Here is a 19,225-nt window from a genome sequence, read left to right on the forward strand (position 1 = left end):
CTGGAGAGGGTGTGGAGAAACAGAAACCCTCCTACACTGTTGGTGGGAATGTAAATTGGTACAACCACTATGGAGAACAGTATGGAGGTTCCTTAAAAAACTATAGACCTACTGTATGACCCAGCAATCGCACTTCTGGGCACATATCCAGAGAAAACCATAATTCAAAAAGATACACGCACCCTGATGTTCATTGCAGCACTATTTACAATAGCCAAGACATGGAAGCAACATAAGTGTCCATCGACAGAAGAATGGATAAAGAAGATGTGATACACATATATATATAACGGAATGTTACTCAGCCATTAAAAAGAATAAAATAATGCCATTTGCAGCAACATGGATGGACCTAGAGATTGTCATACTGAGTGAAGTAAGTCAGACACAGATAAGACAAATATCATATGATAGCGCTTATATATGTGGAATCTAAAAACTGGGCACAAATGAACTTATTTACAAAACAGAAATAGAATCATAGATGTAAAAAACAAACCTATGGTTACCAGGGGAAAAGCAAGGGGAGGGATAAATTGGGAGATTGGGATTGAGATATATACACTACTATATACAAAACAGATAACTAATAAGGATCTACTGTATAGCACAGGGAACTCTACTCAGTACTCTGTAATGGCCTATATGGGAAAAGAATCTTAAAAAGAGTGGATATATGTATATGTATAACTGATTCACTTTGCTGTACACCTGAAACTAATACAACATTGTCAATCAACTATACTCCAATAAAATTTTTTTTTTTAAAAATTAAAGAGCTGGCAAAGCAGAATGAGAAGGCCGTGGGGAAAGCAGGAAAAAAAAATGGGACCGGGGAGAGAGGGTTTCATGTAGGCGAAGTAGAATCTAGAAGGACAAGGACAGAAACTTGTCTGCTGGACTTAATGGCCTGGGAGGGCCTTTAGCCAAGGCTGCTTTGGTGGAGCTTAGGGGAGAAAGCTGAGGAGCATGTGGGAGGGAAGAGGATGGATGGGGACCGGGAGGGCTCTTTCAGGGAGTTTGGCTGTGATGGAGGAGAGAGATAGCTGCAGCGGAGGGTGGTGAATGGAGGGCTGAGAGGGTTATTTGGTAGCAGAATGTTGGAGATTGTGGCCTTGTGAATAAGTCTCACGGCTGAGAACAAGGGGCATGAAGGAGCCTAAATTCTCATCTCAGAGAGCAGCTAGCTCTGGGGCCACTCACCCCGTCACAGGGTCCCTGAGCAGGACCACTCCACCCCACACGCAGACCACTCACCGGGCTCATGTCAGAGTTCCTCAGAGGGGGAACAGTCATCAGTGAGGGACCAGAGTGCAGGAAGAGGAGCTACCTCCTCTCCTCCCTCACAGGGCTGGTGGGGGTGCTTTCTCTCCTGCAAGTCGGGGGAGGGAGGCCCGAGAGAACCACTTGTCAGGGAAGGGGAGGTGACGTGTGGTGCTGTAGTAGGAGAGCTGCTCGCTGGCTGACCGTGTGCCCGAAGCTCAGGCTGGAGAGCACAGGAGGGTGACATGGGGATCTGGGATCCCCATGATCAATCACACGGAGGCAGGACCGGAGTGAATGTTACAAGGACTTGAAGAGAAGGGAGTCGGGGGGAGTTGGGTTGGGGTCACGGGCAAGGAAGAAGAACGTTCTAGAAATGATGGTGCTGAAGAGAAGCCTTTAAGAACAGCATTCTGTGCCTAATTTCCCTCCATAATTGGGAAGAGCAGAACCTGATGCTGACCAGCTGGAAGTGACTCAAATCTCGGCCCCGGAGGGGAATGGGCTTACCTTCTGCATAGAGCAGCTGGTACTTGACAGAGATCTGAGACTTGCCCCCGACCTCCGCCTTGCAGTAGACCACCCCCTGGTGGTCGGAGTGAGGTTGCAGATACACAAAGCCTCTCTTCATATCGTAAACGATGTCTGTTCCGTTGGCCTGGATCTCCTTGGCCGGGAACTCCCTGTGGAGCGTGACTTTGGCCGATAGGACAGTCACTCGACAAGGAACCACAGCCTGTCTGTCCGGGTTCAAGTAGACGACATCAAAGTAACTGGGAGAAGGTACAAAGAGTTCTCCTTTCTCTGCAAAGGAAAAGACACAGGCTCATTTATTCTGGAGAAACAAGGTAAGAGCACTTAAAGGGATTCTTATATTCAGGGCACAAAGATGAGGGCGGATTGGCAATATACTCGGATCATGGAGTCCTTCTGAATTGAAAAGGCTATTTTTAAAAATGCTTTTCCTTTTTTGGAAGAAGGATGTTACTTCCCATCTTCTTAAAGGAAACAAAATAGGTATTAGTTCAAGCCCAAATCAGGCCCATTGGATCGTCCCACTGAGGAAGCAGGGAAGGAGGCCGATTTCCTTGTGTTAAGAGCAGTTTTAACACCTGTGAACAATCTGCCGTGTGTCTAGAGAAGTCAGCCCCACAGTCCTTGCTTAGTATCTGCCCATTGGGAGGAATTTCCTGGCTCAGCAGAACCTCTCTGAGACGGGCCCAGTGAGGGTGCTGGTGTCCTCACAGCCCAGAGGACTCGTTCCTGGCAAGGTCAATGGAAAGGGAATCAAGCAGGGACAGATGAGGAACCCGCTGGTCTCAGGCTCTGGGCTCTGCTTGGCTGCCACTCGGCTGGGGACCTTCAGCCATTTGCTTACACTCCTGTTGCCTTTGAAATCACTCTGCATGTTCTTTAAGCTCTAGATGATGGCATTTTTATCTTATAGAAATGAGGACTGGTTTATCCATACGTTCCTCAGGACAGTCAAGGGACTCTGGATTGGGTTTGGGGGGTTTTGTTTTTTGTTTTGGGCACGGCCCATTAAATACTTTGTTTTCTGGATCATTCTGTGAGAGATTACACAAATGTCTAAGAGAAATCTTTGACCTGAATCACACCTCAACATTTATTAAATTGTTTCCCATGTTTTCCTACAATATTCCCGAAACAATTATTCTTGGCTTTCTTCACTAGCCTTTGTGCCCCAGTTGTATGATTTTTTTGTTTTTTAGGTTGGGGACAGAATTCCTGGACACAGTAGCAAAATGTCTTCACGGGCCAAGAGTTCTTTGGCTCTAAGTGCCAGCTTCTGTAACATGGAATCATGGCTTCCTGAGTCTCCATTTTTGCAAGACTTTCCATCAGTCTGGGTGACTTGTGCCACTTCATGATAAACTGACTTTCAGGCTCAGGCAAGGGCACCTTGATCAACGTCGTACCTAACAGCCCTGTGTTCACACAGAATAAGTCCGTGTGGCCTTGAATGTGTCACTTCATCTCTCTGTGCTTCAACATCCCCAGTTGTAAAGAGGAGAATCTGGAGCAGATAGTATTAAAGATCTCTTTTTAGCAAACATGTTTAAGGAATGTATGATTGTCAGGTTCAGAAACAACTTTTGTTTTAAGGTTTTATGGAGGAATCTGAACCAACGAGCAAAGCCAGTAAAAGAAGTGAACAATCTGAACTTCAGAACACAAAAATGAGGTCTTACTTCCTGTACTATAATCCATGCTTTGAAAGAAGTGACCACAGCAGTTGCTTTAACAAACAGAAAAAAATATGTATTTGCCAAGTGAATGGAGTAAGCAAGGCTGCAGGAAGAATATATGAATGAGTAAACAAATTATTATCTATAAATTAAATCTGTCAAATTTTCATTTATTCATCACTTGACATTTATTAAGCATGTACTATATAAAATATTTTATTAATTCATTTGACTATTGTAACTTGAAAAATAATAATACTGAATTTCCTTTAAAATAAAAAAAAATATTTGCCATCAGTAGATTCCATCTACCAAAAAAAAGTATGTTCAAGTTTATATTTAAAATTATAGATCACATATGCCCCCCCCACTCAAAAAAATTAGTTAATAGGCTATAAGCTAAAATCCAAATTATAACAAACTCCACATTTGGTAAAGTGCTTGTTAATGTGGTTTTACTACATTTGTAAACTGGAGCCCATGCCTTTTACTATGAAGAAGCCCTACTGCTGGTAATCTCCTCCTCCTTGATCTGGGTAGTGGTTACATGTGTACAGTTCCCTTGAGGATCATCCACTGAGCTGTAGAGTCATGATTTGTGTATTTCCCTTTGTATACATTATACTTCAATATAAAGTTAGAGAGGGGGGAAAAACCCTCTGAGAGCCTCCTGGATGCAGATTAAATATAACATGTGGCAGTTGCTTAATCAAAAATTGCACAAATTAACCACAGTCAAAAGAAGCTTCACAGTGTTTGCAATCAAACCGTGGGAAACATAAAAACATAATGAATGCCAGACGTTTCTCTGTGCCGGTGGTAGGGAAGCATATGTTCTGAAAGACTCCAGAGCCAATAGCCTCCATTACAGCCCATCTTGGTTTTCCAAACCCACCCAATGCCTGAAAAGACACATCGCTAAACCTTATACCGAAAATCCAACTGGACTCCTAGTGCTGAGGAATAAGAAAACGATACGCTTTAGGTCACATCCCTGATCCAGGTTTCTTGAAGGTTGAAATAAATATTGATTTTGTTCAGCCTTCCTTTGATGCATAAAAGGGCTTCCATAAGTTAAGAAAGAGGATCTACCTCCAGAACTCAGAGAACCTATGACCCTAGTGAGATAGTCTGCTCGAGGCAGGTCTTCAGTTCAAAACCTCAGCTCCAAAAACCACTATTTGGGGAAGACATGACAGTGCTAATCACGGCAAAGAATTTTCATTCTGCAATTTGAAATATGGTATCAGTCCTTGTCCAGAACGACAGGTTCTGTTAGTCTTCATTAGTTGACTTTTCCACTGCTGCTTCCCGGTGTCGTATCATACTAAGGGCACATGGGCACTTCTGGGTGGCACATTCCAGAATGAGGCTCAGAAGTGATGGCCCATGAACAACTGTCAGCAATTCTGACAACACCATTTATGCTAGCTCGTGTGTGCCTGTCAATCTGTCCATCACCTTGTCTTAAAAGTGGGTTAAGGCAGTAAGAACATTGGATCCTGGATCAGAAAAACGGGGTTTGACTCTTTACTCTGCCACCTGAAGTCATGGAATGTGGAACAAATCACCTTGCCCTGTTGCGTCTCAGCATCAGCATTATTATTTCTAAAACAGATAATTAAGTAGTTCCTACTTACTTCCTCATGGTGTCGTGGAAATGAAATGAGAGGCATGGGTTTCCAGGATTGCAGAGCACTCACCTGCTTGCCAGACAGGAGCTCTTTGGGTAGGAGGGGAGAATGTATGAGATTTTGCTAAAGCATTCATTAACGGCCAGAGCCTAAGGTCATTTGAGTTGTAGACCTAAGTCACTGCGGCAGCCCCTGCCCAGACACTAAGAAAGCCTCCTGGCTTCACCTGAAATGCCTTGGACAACAGCAGCACTAGGGCATAGCGTTTGAAAGATTCCTGAAAGCTGTTCCTGACCTCTGAGCCTTGCTGGAGAACGTCTTCCTCCAAAGTTTAGAATTGAGAGATCTCAGCAGAGGAAGGAGGCTGGCAAGCTACTCTGCAGGGCCCGTTTCTCCAAGTGCAAGTTCCACCTGGCAAACCCAGATCTGACCCTGCAGGGGAGAAGGTCTGCATATTTTCAGGCACCTCACTTGGATTCAGGCATCAGGATTGGAGCCACACAGGCTGCAGCCGTTGGGAACACTGCCCCAAACCTCAGCTCATAGCACTCACAAAGACAAACGCGAGGAGGCCTTTAGCCAGGCACCCTATGACTACGGAGCTTCCAGAAAGGAGCTCATCGGAGATTCTGAGAGCACAGTGATCGAAAGTCTACAGCAACGCTGTGCAATAGAGCTTTCTGTGATGATGGGTGGTCCTCTGTCCCCACCGTCCATTAGGACAGCTACAGCCACATGTGCCAGTGGAGCACTTGAAGCGTGGCAAGTGCCACCGAGGAACTGAGCTTTTAGCTTTAATGTTAACTAATCCCCATTTACATTTAAAGTCACACACGTCTAGTGGCTACCATATTGGACAATGCGGTACAGACTCTGGAACCAGACAGTTCTGGGTGCAAATCCTGGTTCAGCCACTTACTTGCAGTCTGACCTGAAGGACTTACTTAATCTCTCTAAACCTCAACCTTCCCATTGGAAAAAAAAAAAAAAATGATATTAGTACTGACCCTGAAGGGTTCTTGTGACACTTACATGAAATAATTGATGTAAAGCATTGAGACCAGAGCCTGGCAAACAGTGAGCGCTCTGATTGTACTTATTTGATGATCAGCAGACAGTGGGAACCTTTAATATGGGCTAAGTCCAGAGGTCTGAAGAGTTCCACTAACGCAGCCAACCTTTTACCTGTAAAAATGATGTAGGTGGAGCCCGTTTTGGCCTCGTCCCTCCTGCAGATGTAGCCGTTGCAGAGCTGCCCCCAGCAGCTGAATTCACCCGTGTCGGCCGCGGTGGAGTTGACCAGGGTCAGCTGGCCGTAGCGCTCGTGCTGCTTCACACTGTCAACAAGAGCAAAGCCGGGTCGCGGTGGGGCTGGGGCCTCGCGCCCATCTCTCCCTGCTCCATCATCCTCGCAGATAAAGCCCCAGCGGCTCCAGGCAGAGCGCCCTTTCTCAGATGGCCCTGACTAATAAAAGGGTGTATTTGGGGAAAAATGTGTTGGGGGGGGGGGGCGGGGGTAGATGGCGGAGGCAGAGAGAAAGGCCTTTCCTAGAAGGAAGTCACGTTTTCTAAGGAGAAGACATTCTCTTCAACCTCAGGACTGGGGTTTCCTTAAGTAAAATCACTGGTGCATTGCAACGCAGCCTCACAAGTTCAGCCACAAAGCCTCGGGCAGGCGTCTTGCTTTCAGCTTTTGTTTCTCATGAGTTTATTTAAATAGCAGTCAACAGGAATGAAAGCACATAGCAGTATCCAGGATGCAAAACCTCTTTGATCAATAAGAATAAGGCTCTGAATACAAGCTTGGAATCTTTGAGATGCTACATTATGAAAAATAAAAACTTCCCTTTCAGGAAAAAGTGCATTGGTTGCTGAGATGCGGAGCCCCTATCATGCACCCACCTCTGGTCAAGTATTTAGAGCTTTTGGGCACTTCTCCTCTGGCCTCACACTATTATTTCTACTTTTAATTTCTCATTTTTTAATCTCTTGTATTTTTATCTTGTTGCATGTGAATATATTTGCAAACCCCTTCAGGTCCTTTTTGAAATGAGGAGAGACAAATATTTATTATTATTAAACATTAGTGTTAGCCGACTGTCATGGTAATTAATTGTATTATATTATGTGAGGAACCCAGATGTGTCCTCCTCAGGATGGATGCCCCACCCCCCCACGACCGTGGCCTTGGCGTGTGAGGATGCCAAAATAAATGGTTTCAACCTGAGGATGCACCTCAAATCCCCTCTGGGACCCACATACTCTTCTGATGTGGGTGAGATCCTCCTGTGACGGGTTGCAGTAACGCCAGCACGGTCGCCACGTTAAACTTAGCACACAGCAGAATGGCTCGCTGGTTGGTCTATCAACACAGCCTGTTCTGGTCTCCGCTGAGTAGCTGCTTTGCCCACCCGTTCTGCCAGGAGTTGCTCTGTACTCCCACTCCCTCCACTGCCTCCTTTCAACTGAACGGAAATCTCTCCTCCTTCAGGAAGCTTCTAATTAGAACCAACTCAGAAATCTCCCTGCTTTCTCCCAGTGATGTAATTGGCTCTGTCCTCTCACCCCTCCGATACCTCTGGCTTCCTGTTATTACAATGGATGGTGAAAACTTTGGGGGCAGGAATAGTGCCCTATTTGTTTCATATTCTCTAAGCAACAAATCTGTGCACAGTATAAAGTTTCTCTAGAAACAAGGGGACTGAAATGAAATTGAACATCAGTGTTGGAACTGGAAAGAACCTTAAAAAGCAGGAATCCAGTTCCCAATTTTGCATATGAGGAAACTGAGTGTCAGAAAGCAGAAGGGACTCCCCTGAGACCCACAGCTGGAGAACAGCTGAACAAAACTGTCTTCCTTAACTCGATTAAGTATGTACCCAATACGCATTCATTAGATGATAAAATGCATACAAAGTACTTCATGCCACGCCTGGTTCACTGTATTTTCCTAATTATATCTTAATTACGTATAACTGCAGGTTAGTAGTAGTTATTGTGAATACTGCTACAACAATGAAAAATATGCACACCCAACATTGGGGATGGCTAGCACCGCAAATAAAAACCAGTAGCCCAGGACTTCCCTGGTGGTGCAGTGGTTAAGAATCTGCCTGCCAATGCAGGCGACACGGGTTCGAGCCCTGGTTCAGGAAGATCGCACATGCCGTGGAGCAACTAAGCCCGTGCGCCACAACTACTGAGCCTGTGCTCTAGAGGCCACGAGCCACAACTACTGAGCCCACGAGCCACAACTACTGAAGCCCGCGCACCTAGAGCCCGTGCTCCGCAACAAGAGAAGCCACCGCAGTGAGAAGCCCACGCACTTCAACGAAGAGTAGCCCCTGCTCGCTGCAACTAGAGAAAGCCCGTGCACAGCAACGAAGACCCAATGCAGCCAAAAATAAATAAATTTATTTAAATAAAAAACAAACCAGTAGCCCTCAAGGATATTACAATCCAGCTGGGGAGCTAAAACTAAAATACATGAAAAGATCAGAGAGTATGCTCAGAGCAAGAGCAGGAGGAACTCTGAGAAGGGGTGCATCACCGCAGGTGGAAGAGGTGGAAGGCAGCTTAGAGGCGGCGGCAGGACAAGCTGGACTTGGAAAGGTGGAGGTGGGGGGACAGCAGGGGCTGAGAGACAGCGAGCTTGCTGGCTCCGGAGCACACAGCCCCACGGGGCTGGGAGGGACCTGCTCTGCTCCTGTCACTGCCGTGTCCCCAGTGCATGGTGGGTAGAAGGCACTCAGTGATGATTTGGGGATTTAATCCATTAATTACAGAAGGAGATGGAGGGAGGGGGTCGGAGTCACAGGGCATGTGGTTGAGAACGGCGAGAGGGGTACACATTTCACTCACCAGGCAGCAGGGACCGCCCTCGGTTTTGGAGGTGGGAAGCGCCGGGCCCCCCTTAGCCAGGGTACGAGTGGAGAGAACAGGCATGGGGGAGGCAGGAGGAGGAGGAGGGAGAGGCCGTTACTGGGGTGAACAGCAAGCACTGGGGCCCGGCTGGGTGTTGGCGGTGGAATGGAAGTGAATACAAGGCTTGTTTTCTTGGGGAAGATTTACGACAGACTGGGTATAAGAGGTGGAAGAAAGACACATGAAGAATGACCACTTGATCTGTATTTCCATGCGCTGGAAAGAATGAGGTTTAACTGACTAAGATGGAATAGCTGAGAAGAGAAAGGAGATGCGGGTGACCAAATAACAGATTCACTACTGGAGAGTTTGAATTTGTGATAAAATGTGGGTCAAGTAAGTGTGGACGTCACGTGGTGTCATTGGAAATACAGGTTGGGCACAGAGGAGGTAAAACAGCTCTAGATTTGTATCTGGGGGAATCATCTACAGTGGGTACAAGCAGGAGCTAAAGGAATGAATGAACTCAACAAGGAAAAGTGTGGAGAAGAAAGAGAAGGCTGAGGACAAAATCTAGAGCCAAATCAGGGGGCGCATAGGAAAAGAAGAGGTAGGTGGAGGGGAAAAGTAGAATCAGCAATGAAAGAAGAATCAGGAAAGGGGATCATCAAGGAGAAAGATTCAAGAAATTGATGGTTAATGCCTTTCAGAGAGATTCATGACCACATACCCACACACTTCATCTGGCAGAATGAAAGTCTTTGGCAATCAAAATAGTGATTTCAGTTGTGAGGATGGAGCTTGATTTCAGCAGATAAAAGATGAAAAGGTAGACAGAAAAAGAAGGTGAAAGTCTTCCCAGGTGGACCATAACATCCGGCCACATTCCCTATAGAGCTCAGACCCCAGGGTGCAAAATCAGTAAGTGATCAATAAATGTATTGAGCACCTTCTGTGGGCCCAGCATGTACTAGCACGGTGGTGATAGAAATTGTAAGATGCCATTCCTACCAGGAAAGAAACTGCGCACATAAAAATGTAGCACCTGGGGCTACCCCTACCACCATGCTGTATCTTTAGCAGGATTGGGGGTGGAAGGAAGGAAATGCACTGGAAAACATTTCTGGATTTTTCCACCCCCTCTTCTCTGTAAACAATGTAAAACAGGAAACAAATTATTTAGCAGGATTACAGTTTAAATGCCTGGATTTAAAATGTCCATTTCTACTAATGGGCTCACATAGTCCAAGCAGCAGGCTACCCAAGGGGTTGGGATGTGACCTCAGGCCTCTGGGGGTAGAGTCTCCACCACGAGGTGAAGACGGGGATTCACTGAGCCCTGCAGAGCCCGGTCCCAAGATGCTTCAACCGTAGACCCTCCCTCCTCCTGTAACTACTTCACAGATCCCTGGGGATGGAAGAAGTGCAAGATGTGAAGTTTGAGTGGAGCTTTGAAAAAAAAAAGGTGCTGCAACAAAAACAGACTCACAGACATAGAGGACAGACTTGTGGTTGCCAAGAGGGGGCTGGGTAGGGGAGGGAAGGGTTGGGAGTTTGGGATTAGCAGAGGCAAACTATTATACATAGAATGGATAAACAACAAGGTCCTACTATATAGCACAGGGAACTATATTCAATATCCTGGAATAAACCATAATGGAAAAGAATATGAAAAAGAATATATATATATATATGTATAACTGAGTCACCTTGCTATACAGAAGAAATTAACACAACATTGTAAACCAACTATACTTCAATAGGTTAAAAAAAAACTAGAGAATCACTCTGAAAAAAATAAAATAAAAAGAGGTGCTGCAACAAATTGCCCCCCCCAAAAAAGTAAAGTTAAGCAGAATTTACATTAATTGGAGGCAGCTCTGAACACTCCAGCACATCAGCTGACCCCAGATATTTTTATTCCAAACCAGCACTTCCAGACCTGACCCACAGTGAACTCTAATGGACAAGTCCAGGTTTCAAAGAGTATTTGTCCAAAATTTAGAACTGTGTGTATGTGTGTCTTCCAGTGGGCTACCCTGACCTTCACATACACAGCGTCCGTTCCCATCGGTGGAGGCTGGAAACTTCGTGTATGTAGCCCAGCCTGCTCTTTTCTGGAGGGGACCATGTCATGGGATGGCACAGAGGAGGGGACTGATGGCTGCCAAAGTCAGGGCCCACTGTGCGTCTCACCTGGGGAAGTGACCAGGTGACAATGGTGGGGTCATCCACGCTCCTGTCCTTCCCCCAGACTCTGTAAGACAAGCGTGGGAGGTGAGCCCTGGGTTCCAAGATAATCAGTTCATTGGTTCCATGAATAGTCAATTAGTGCAAATGAAATGGGAGTATCGGGAGGAGAGAGGCAGGGACACAATGATGTCTGAAGAGTTCCCTGCTCTCAAGTTCCTTCATGCAAAGTGCCCTGGGCATTCCAAGGAGGGTGAACAGGACAAGCTTCAAGACAGAGAGTTTCAACATGCACCAAATAGAGGGTGTGTGTTCCCCGGGAAGGAGGTCCCTGAAAGGAGACCAAAGGCAGGTTCAATTCGTAACAAAGAGGGTTGGGCTGGAAGGCAGGTGGCCAGAGGACCGTGGTGACGGTCAGCAGTCACATGAGGTATAAGATCATGGACTTTGGAGCCACACTGACAGGATTCAAATCCCAGCTCCACCATGACCTTCAGACTCCTTATCTAGAGCTCATGGCTTCCAGTCTGGCTACACCTACAGACTCTAGTAACAACAACAATAAAACCTAACACTTATGGAGGGCATCAGGCTAAGCTCTTCAAGTTCGTTCAAGACTTAGATCACAGCCTGGCACAGAGTAAGAGCTCAATATATTTTAGACGTTGTTACTGTGATGGGCCTCACGACCACATTAGGTTGGAGGTACTATTTCCCCCCTTTTATGATGAAGACACTGAAACTTACAAAGTACTTTATCCAAAGTCTCCCAACTCTAAGTGGTAGAGCTTCTAATCTAGTGTCATATAGACTCAGGTTACGAATGTTTGTAAATGAAAAGGACATGGATTTCCATCCTACCGAAATGAAATGAACGGAAGGAATTTTGACTGAGAAATGGTGCCTCTATCTAGCTTGTAAATCTTGTTAAATATTGTCACACACACACACCCCCAAAAAACTCCTCAAACCTGGAAGATCTGATTAAATTAGCTCAGTATTATTCATGATACCCCATTTTCTATTTAAATGGACAATTAGCCAGCCATTCAGCAAGTTGTTGAAGGAAACAAGGGCAGCAAAACAACCAGTTATTACCATTATAACTGACAGCACCCAAGGTACACGTTACTCTTTCTCAATCCCATGGGATGGTGATGACGAAACTATGACTCATAATTAAAATCTAAGTAGTGCTTAACACGTGGTAAGTACTGTTTTAAGCCCTTTGCACATTTGGACTGATTTCATCCTCAGAACAGCCCTGAGAGTTAGGTGCTATTATTATACCCATCGTCGTAGGTGAGCAAACTGAGGTTAGGTAACTTTCCCAAGTCAGTGTTGGAGTCCCAGGAGGAGTAGTTGAAGGTCAATTTAAATGACTTTCCTAGGGCCACCCAACTATATGATCCCAGATGTTCTGCCTTGGGAGACTCTGTGATGACTTCACTGCATAAAACAGAAAGGTAAGGAGGAAGGTGAAAAGATGTAATCAAACCTAGAGACTGTCATACAGAGTGAAGTAAGTCAGAAAGAGAAAAACAAATACCGTATGCTAACACATATATATGGAATCTAAAAAAGAAAAGAAAAGAAAAGAAAAAAATGGTCAGAAGAACCTAGGGGCAAGACGGGAATAAAGATGCAGACCTACTAGAGAATGGACTTGAGGATACGGGGAGGGGGAAGGGGAAGCTGGGACAAAGTGAGACAGTGGCATGGACATATATACACTACCAAACGTAAAATAGATAGCTAGTGGGAAGCAGCTGCATAGCACAGGGAGATCAGCTCGGTGCTTTGTGACCACCTAGAGGGGTGGGATAGGGAGGGTGGGAGGGAGGGAGATGCAAGAGGGAAGAGATATGGGGACATATGTATATGTATAACTGATTCACTTTGTTATAAAGCAGAAACTAACACACCATTGTAAAGCAATTATAGTCCAATAAAGATGTTAAAAAAAATAAAATAAAATAAAGATGGCTTCAAAAAAAAAGATGTAATCAAATATCCTCCTTATTCAAATAACATTCATTTCAGAATCGTAAATTATTTATTAGCTTCTACTACATACAAGGAACGGTGCCAAGCATCAAGGGAGATAAAGATTAGTGAGTATTTGCTTGTCATGTTTCAAGTGTGTATACAGGGCCTGTGTTTACTCTAAAGGCTCCTTTTAAGAACGCGTCAGAAAATAATTGCTCCACCATATGCTGGGAGTGGAGCCACATCAACAGAGTACAAATCTTGGGTAAAATATATCAAAGCTCCACAGTTTATGACCAAAAAAAAAAAAGATGAAAAGAAATATGTATGAGGAACTAGTAGAGAGCCAAATATGTAAACTGAGGAACTTCAAAGTGAATATAGTTCCAATATCAGAAATTAATCTGAAATACATCTATCTATCTATCTATCTATCAATCTGCATATCTGAATCCTATCCAAGGACCTACTCAAAACCCTGGCAATATAACTACAGTACTTCTATCCCAACAACAGCTTATGTGAATGTATATGAAATGTGACTTGGGTCTTTTCTATTACAATGACTTATGCCAGATTCCTCTGTGCTATTTAAAAAGAAGTTATAGTAGGCATTTTTCAACTGCTTCACAGGAGCTCACATTCGTGATGTCCCTCCAGCCCTGCCAGCCTCTCTCTCATTCTCCAGGTCCTTTCCTGGACACCCACCCCACTCTGACCGCTGTACTGGAATGTTCCCTTTCTCTTCTCACCCCACCTCTTCCAGCCTGCTGGTGGCATCTCTCCTTTTTGCCTCTCTTGCCAACCCATCTGGCTTCTTTACAAAGGAAAAACTCCTCTTCCTCCTTCAGAGATTTCCCAGATCTTAAGAAAACAAGGCGTGGATATCCCTTTGACACCACAAGCCCACACCAGGCCTGATACACCAGAGGTTAACCAAACAGAAAACCCTGTCAGGCTGCCTAGAATAATGTGCATAGCCACATGCTATAAAGGCAACACAACATAAAACTCACCTCCAGATTTTTAAAGTACCAATGAGCCATCTCTGATTATACATTTGCAGAGCATCCATTCTGCAGTTTTTTAAGCAGTTTAACTTGCTTTGCTTTTCTTACAGTTTTTCTTCTCTTATGGCAAAGTAATACGTGCTCATTTAATTTAGAAACCCCATGGATCAGTTAAAAAAAAAAAAAAGGAAGAGGTCACTGAAAATCTCAAGACACACTGTCAACACTCTAAGTGGGAAATGTTCGTTTTATCTAGATCTTGATGTCAACATCGACTCTACGTCTCTTTTCCATTCCTTACGTTCTATGAGTCTATAAATCGATCCTTCTAGAAGAATGTTTCAGATACTCTACAAAACCATCAGATTACTTTCCTAAGAACCATCTTATTATCTCCTCCAGCTTTACAACACGAGCAGCTCCCAGTGTGCACAGAATCGAATGCCACCGTCTTTGCCTGGAATCCAAGGCTCCTATGCTCTCCCAACACCTCCATCGTGGACCCTCCTCTCCATCCAGCCCAACTCCTCACCCACCCAGACACAACCGTTCGTTTCCATCCCGGCCCTCCAGCCATCTCTTTACCTCTGAAAGGCTCTCTTCTTTTTCCATCTGACCTAAACCTCATTATTCTTTCAAGTTCTATTCTTGGGAAGACCTTTTACGGTTGGTGGTATTTGTAAAATGGCGGTTAAGAGCATACACTGAGTCAGATTTCCTTGGTTCGATCCTGCCTCCACTACTTACTGGCTCTGTGACCATGAGCACGTTATTTAACTTCACTGTGCTCAGTTTCCTCATCTGAGGCAGGGAGATTAATCGTCCTTACCTTCCAGGGTTGTTATGAGAATTAAGTTAGTTAATAAATGTACAAGATCCTGGAAAGATGCTGGCACAGAATACGTGCTCACAAATTTTAGGTGCTATTGGGGTTGCCCTAGTACACCCCGATCTAAGCTTCTTCTCACTCTGCACTTGATCCTTTTATCACTATATGCGTGTGTACACACACACACACACACACACACTGCTTAGTATGTAGCCTTTTCAACTTATTATATTTCTCTAGTGAAATGATCCTTTTTAAGCAGGAATCAGGAACACATCTCATGCTTGCCTGTGTCACTCACAGCCTTCTACATGGCATGATGTGATGCAGACAGCAGTTACAGGTGACCATGTGCAGAATGGAATAGAATTCACATGGGCTGAATTCTTGTCCAAGGGTCCTAACTCCTTGGCCCCCATATCATCTAACTCATGTTAGATTAAGTACAAGTTCCAAGGGTCATTTTGGAACCAGAAGGGACCTTAGAGATCATCTGGTTGAATCCCTCATTTCACAGAGATCCAGTGACTCACCCAAGGTCACAGAGCCAGTAGTCAGAGCTGGGAATGGAATCCTTGGGAAGTCCTGGAAAAGAATCTGCCATGCTTCCCACTGTGCATTGGAAAGGAAGCATGTGTCTATTATTTCAAATACCTAACCAAATCCTGACCAAATGAGTGACGTAGAGGAAGTGTGCGGTGCTGGCAAAAGATAACTTAGCAGATGTGTGAGCTCCATGTAGAGAACTCATAGAAATAACAAGTAAAGCATTGTTGTCATGTAATTTTGGTGAGGTCAAATTTTAAACCTGGCCCCCATATGATTCTGTGTATAGGGGTTATTTATGTGAACAACTTCCATTATTACATTTCTGGTAATTCTAATTTCACTGTGTAGAATAAGCCCATCAGCACTTCTTTGGCAGGAGGTCACATGAAAAAAGATCTTCCAGCTCTGCTGAGCTGAATGCTCACGGCCACGCCTTCAGGGAAGAATAGGCCCAGGAAGAGGAGAGACCGGAGACAATGGAGCAAGCCTCCACCACCCTTGCTAGGAAAACAAGCTGTGGGTTACTAATGGGCTGGCATTCGGCCACAATGAGCGCATTGTGGCCAAGTTATAATAGTGAATGCAGAGGCTGTGGGCCAACCTCATTCGTACCTGGCACAGTGGATTCACAGCCCAGAGAGTGAGGCACCAAATCTCCCACCTTGTCACTGTATTAAAGGCGCCCACTCATCCTGAGGCCACTCGGATGGCATATCTTCTGAGCAAACATCAGAAACGTAAGAAACAGGCAGCTTTCTTGGTGTAGAGACTAGAGGGGCCTTGGGAATTAAGTTCAAGTCTAATTTACTTTCACTAAAAGCTGTGCAAACTTGAGAAAGCCCCTAGCCTCTGGGGGGGTCTAACCTAATCCCTTATAAAATGCAGGGTCCAGGCCAGATCGCTGGTCCCCAAGCTGGCTGCGTGGCACCGGCCCTTGGGGAGGTCTATGCTCTTCTCCTTGGCTCTTCTTTCTGCATCTCCTCATCTTATCTTCAAGGCCTGGGCTCCTGCAGTTAGGTAACCGATCACTCAGTGAATCAACCTGCCTGTCCAGCCCATGCTGACAGCTGCCTTCTCCCCTCCCGTCGTCCCCGCACACTCACACTTGACCACAGGCTGTAACTGTATCTGGTATGTATGTCATTTATTCCACTAGTTCATAAGCTCCTTGTGGTCAGGGCCACTTCTGGTTTTCTTTTCACATACACCTTCCTGACTTCGTGGACTGTCTTTATGTGTAAGTTAGGCTAACTATAACTCGGCCTATTAACCTCAAGCTGTGAGACACCTTGCAGCCACCCCATCCGCTTTTATACGGATACGTCCTGTCCTCAACCTCTTCCTCCACGATGCCCACCAGCCGATGCCACATCACAGGCCATTCCGTGAGCCACCTCTGTAAACTAAATGCACGAGAGCATGTTCTCCTGTATCAGCTTTGGTTGGTACCCAGGGTCCATCACCCCTGCCTTGTCCTAGTGACTAAGTCAAGTTCATAAAGAAGAGCAGGGCTGTTACAGGGAAGGGTGAGCTTGCGCTGTGTGATCTCCCCTCCGCGGCAGGTGGGCCACCGGATGGAAGCTGAGTGCTAAGCGGTGGGTGGGGTTACGAGCCGGGCTTCCGGCAGTAAGTAGCACATGCTCTGAAAGGCAGCGTTAAGGGCAAAATTAGGATCCAGTACAAAAGGCAATCTGAACAGAGGATCTGATCACTAAAACACCAAACAAGAGGAGATAGCAGGATCCTGAGGCCCCAGGACAGAGCGAACAGGTCGGGAACGTGGGATGTACCGGGCAGATTCCCAAGGGCAGCAACTTCACGCCTGCCTCTGTAGGTGGTCGTCTCTGTTAAGGCAGCCAAGCCCAGAGACTAGAGGCCAAGCTCTGACATCTTAGTTTTGCTGTTTTTCTTCTTTTCCTTATAAAGTACCATCCTCTACAGCTGTATACCAGGGGACATAAAACTTCCCATATCTTATCCTTTATTCCTCTTTGCTTGCCTCCTCCTCTGACATACCTTATAAAATGGTTTTATTTACATTTTGCCCATTTAGATACTTGGCAGAGAATTATCATGCTACGGCAACTTCCATTTTCACTTTTGCGTGTTAAACCCTAGACCTCACTCACATCTATACACATTTTTTAAGGCGGGGTTTCACTCGTAAAATACATGCAATCACTTCATGGTATACTGTAAACAATGTTGCATTTTGCAACAGTCTCCAAAATTACCATCACATATAATTTGTGGTATTCCTGTAGTGTTTTCGGTTTGATGCATTAACTTGACTTTACGATCATCATCTTACTGTATTTTAATGCAGTGCAGCACATCTGGGATAATCAAACCTGGACTTAACCAGAACACTCAAGAAATTGAATGTTTTGGTTTCTTTTAAAATAAGATCAGAAAACACTTCCCCCCCAAACTGAATAATGTACTTCAACCCATTTCCCCACCTTGATGACTAGTAGACTGAGGACAGCTGGAGTATCACAGGACCACGCGTCTGGATACGAGTACGCACTCCGTGGCATCATGGACGTCTAGAGTTTGCATGAGATTGAAAAAACTCACCTTTATTGAGATGGCTTAGTGTGTGTGCCAATGCTTTACTTGCATGACCTCATTCTATCCTGACAACTACAAGTCTGGTTCTACAATTGCTCCCACTCCCACCACTCATGTCTGGATGGAACAGGCCGTGTTTTTCTGCAACCTGAACACTGTCGGAACATCTAGTACACCTGGCGCTGGTGCCACTGAGTCTGGGAAGAGGGAGCTCGACCTTCAGGGCAGGATAAGTCATTTATTTTGAACCCCACTGTTTTCTGGGGGTAGACATCCATCTGAAGGTAAATATCAGGGTTTGGCTGAAGCGGTAGACTTTCAATCTCCCACAGCAAACTGGACCCAAAGGGCACCTCCAGGTAAGTAGGAGAGCAAAGGGAGGGTGCCAAGATTTTCATGGGACCTCATCATCTTTGTTTGTCCTGCTCAGAAAATGAAGTGAAACGAGCTTTGAAGGAAAGTGAGTTTGAATTAAAAAGACACCTGCACAACAATATGAACGTACACACTGCCCCTGAACGGTACACTTAAAAATGGTTAAAGTGGTAGAGTTTGTGTTTACCAAACATAAACATCAAATTATGTTTGGCAAACGTAGAATAATAAAATTAAATAAATTGAAGGAAAAAACCAAACTAAAATAAAATAAATTGAAGGAAAAAAAATAAAGACCTCTTCCTTAGTACAGCACCAGAGTACGAAGGACAGTATTTACCAAAGTCTGTGCAGATTCTTTCTTGACAGTGGGATTTTTCTGTTTACAAACACTTCCTAACATCGTTCTCTTTTTCTTTTGAAATGCCCCCAGACCACCCCTCCCGGAGGCAGGACTAGACTGGCCCGGAGCCCACTGTCTGCTTCCTCGGCCCACCCTCCCTTTGTGCTGTCTGTGGATGGATAAACCATTGCCAACTGCGGCCAAACGGACACCCAGATGCCCTCCCTTCTCTCTAGAAGCTATTTATTGTTTTCAGAGGAACCAGCCGTCAAAGAGATCTCCTGTGCACCTCCTCCGAGCTTCCAGCTCTTGATTGAAAAATGCTAACATCCGACCAGACACCACAGAAACATCCTGAAAGACGACGCCTGGACCTGATTTTCCAGAGAGCAGCC

At 45.2% G+C, this 19,225-nt stretch overlaps 1 protein-coding gene across 1 annotated transcript in view; it reads right to left on the reverse strand.

The window, feature by feature from the left end:
• PDGFRL (platelet derived growth factor receptor like) overlaps window positions 1–19,225 on the reverse strand; it is a 46,487-nt gene that overhangs the window by 5,843 nt on the left and 21,419 nt on the right. The window contains exons 3-4 of the mRNA XM_059909479.1: window positions 6,293–6,444; window positions 1,774–2,067 (exon numbers count right to left, since the gene is read on the reverse strand). Of these exons, the coding sequence (XP_059765462.1) occupies window positions 1,774–2,067; window positions 6,293–6,444 (446 nt within the window). The remainder of the gene's footprint in view (window positions 1–1,773; window positions 2,068–6,292; window positions 6,445–19,225) is intronic.

The sequence above is a fragment of the Balaenoptera ricei genome, chromosome 21, assembly GCF_028023285.1.
Source record: "Balaenoptera ricei isolate mBalRic1 chromosome 21, mBalRic1.hap2, whole genome shotgun sequence".
Taxonomy (NCBI): domain Eukaryota; kingdom Metazoa; phylum Chordata; class Mammalia; order Artiodactyla; family Balaenopteridae; genus Balaenoptera; species Balaenoptera ricei.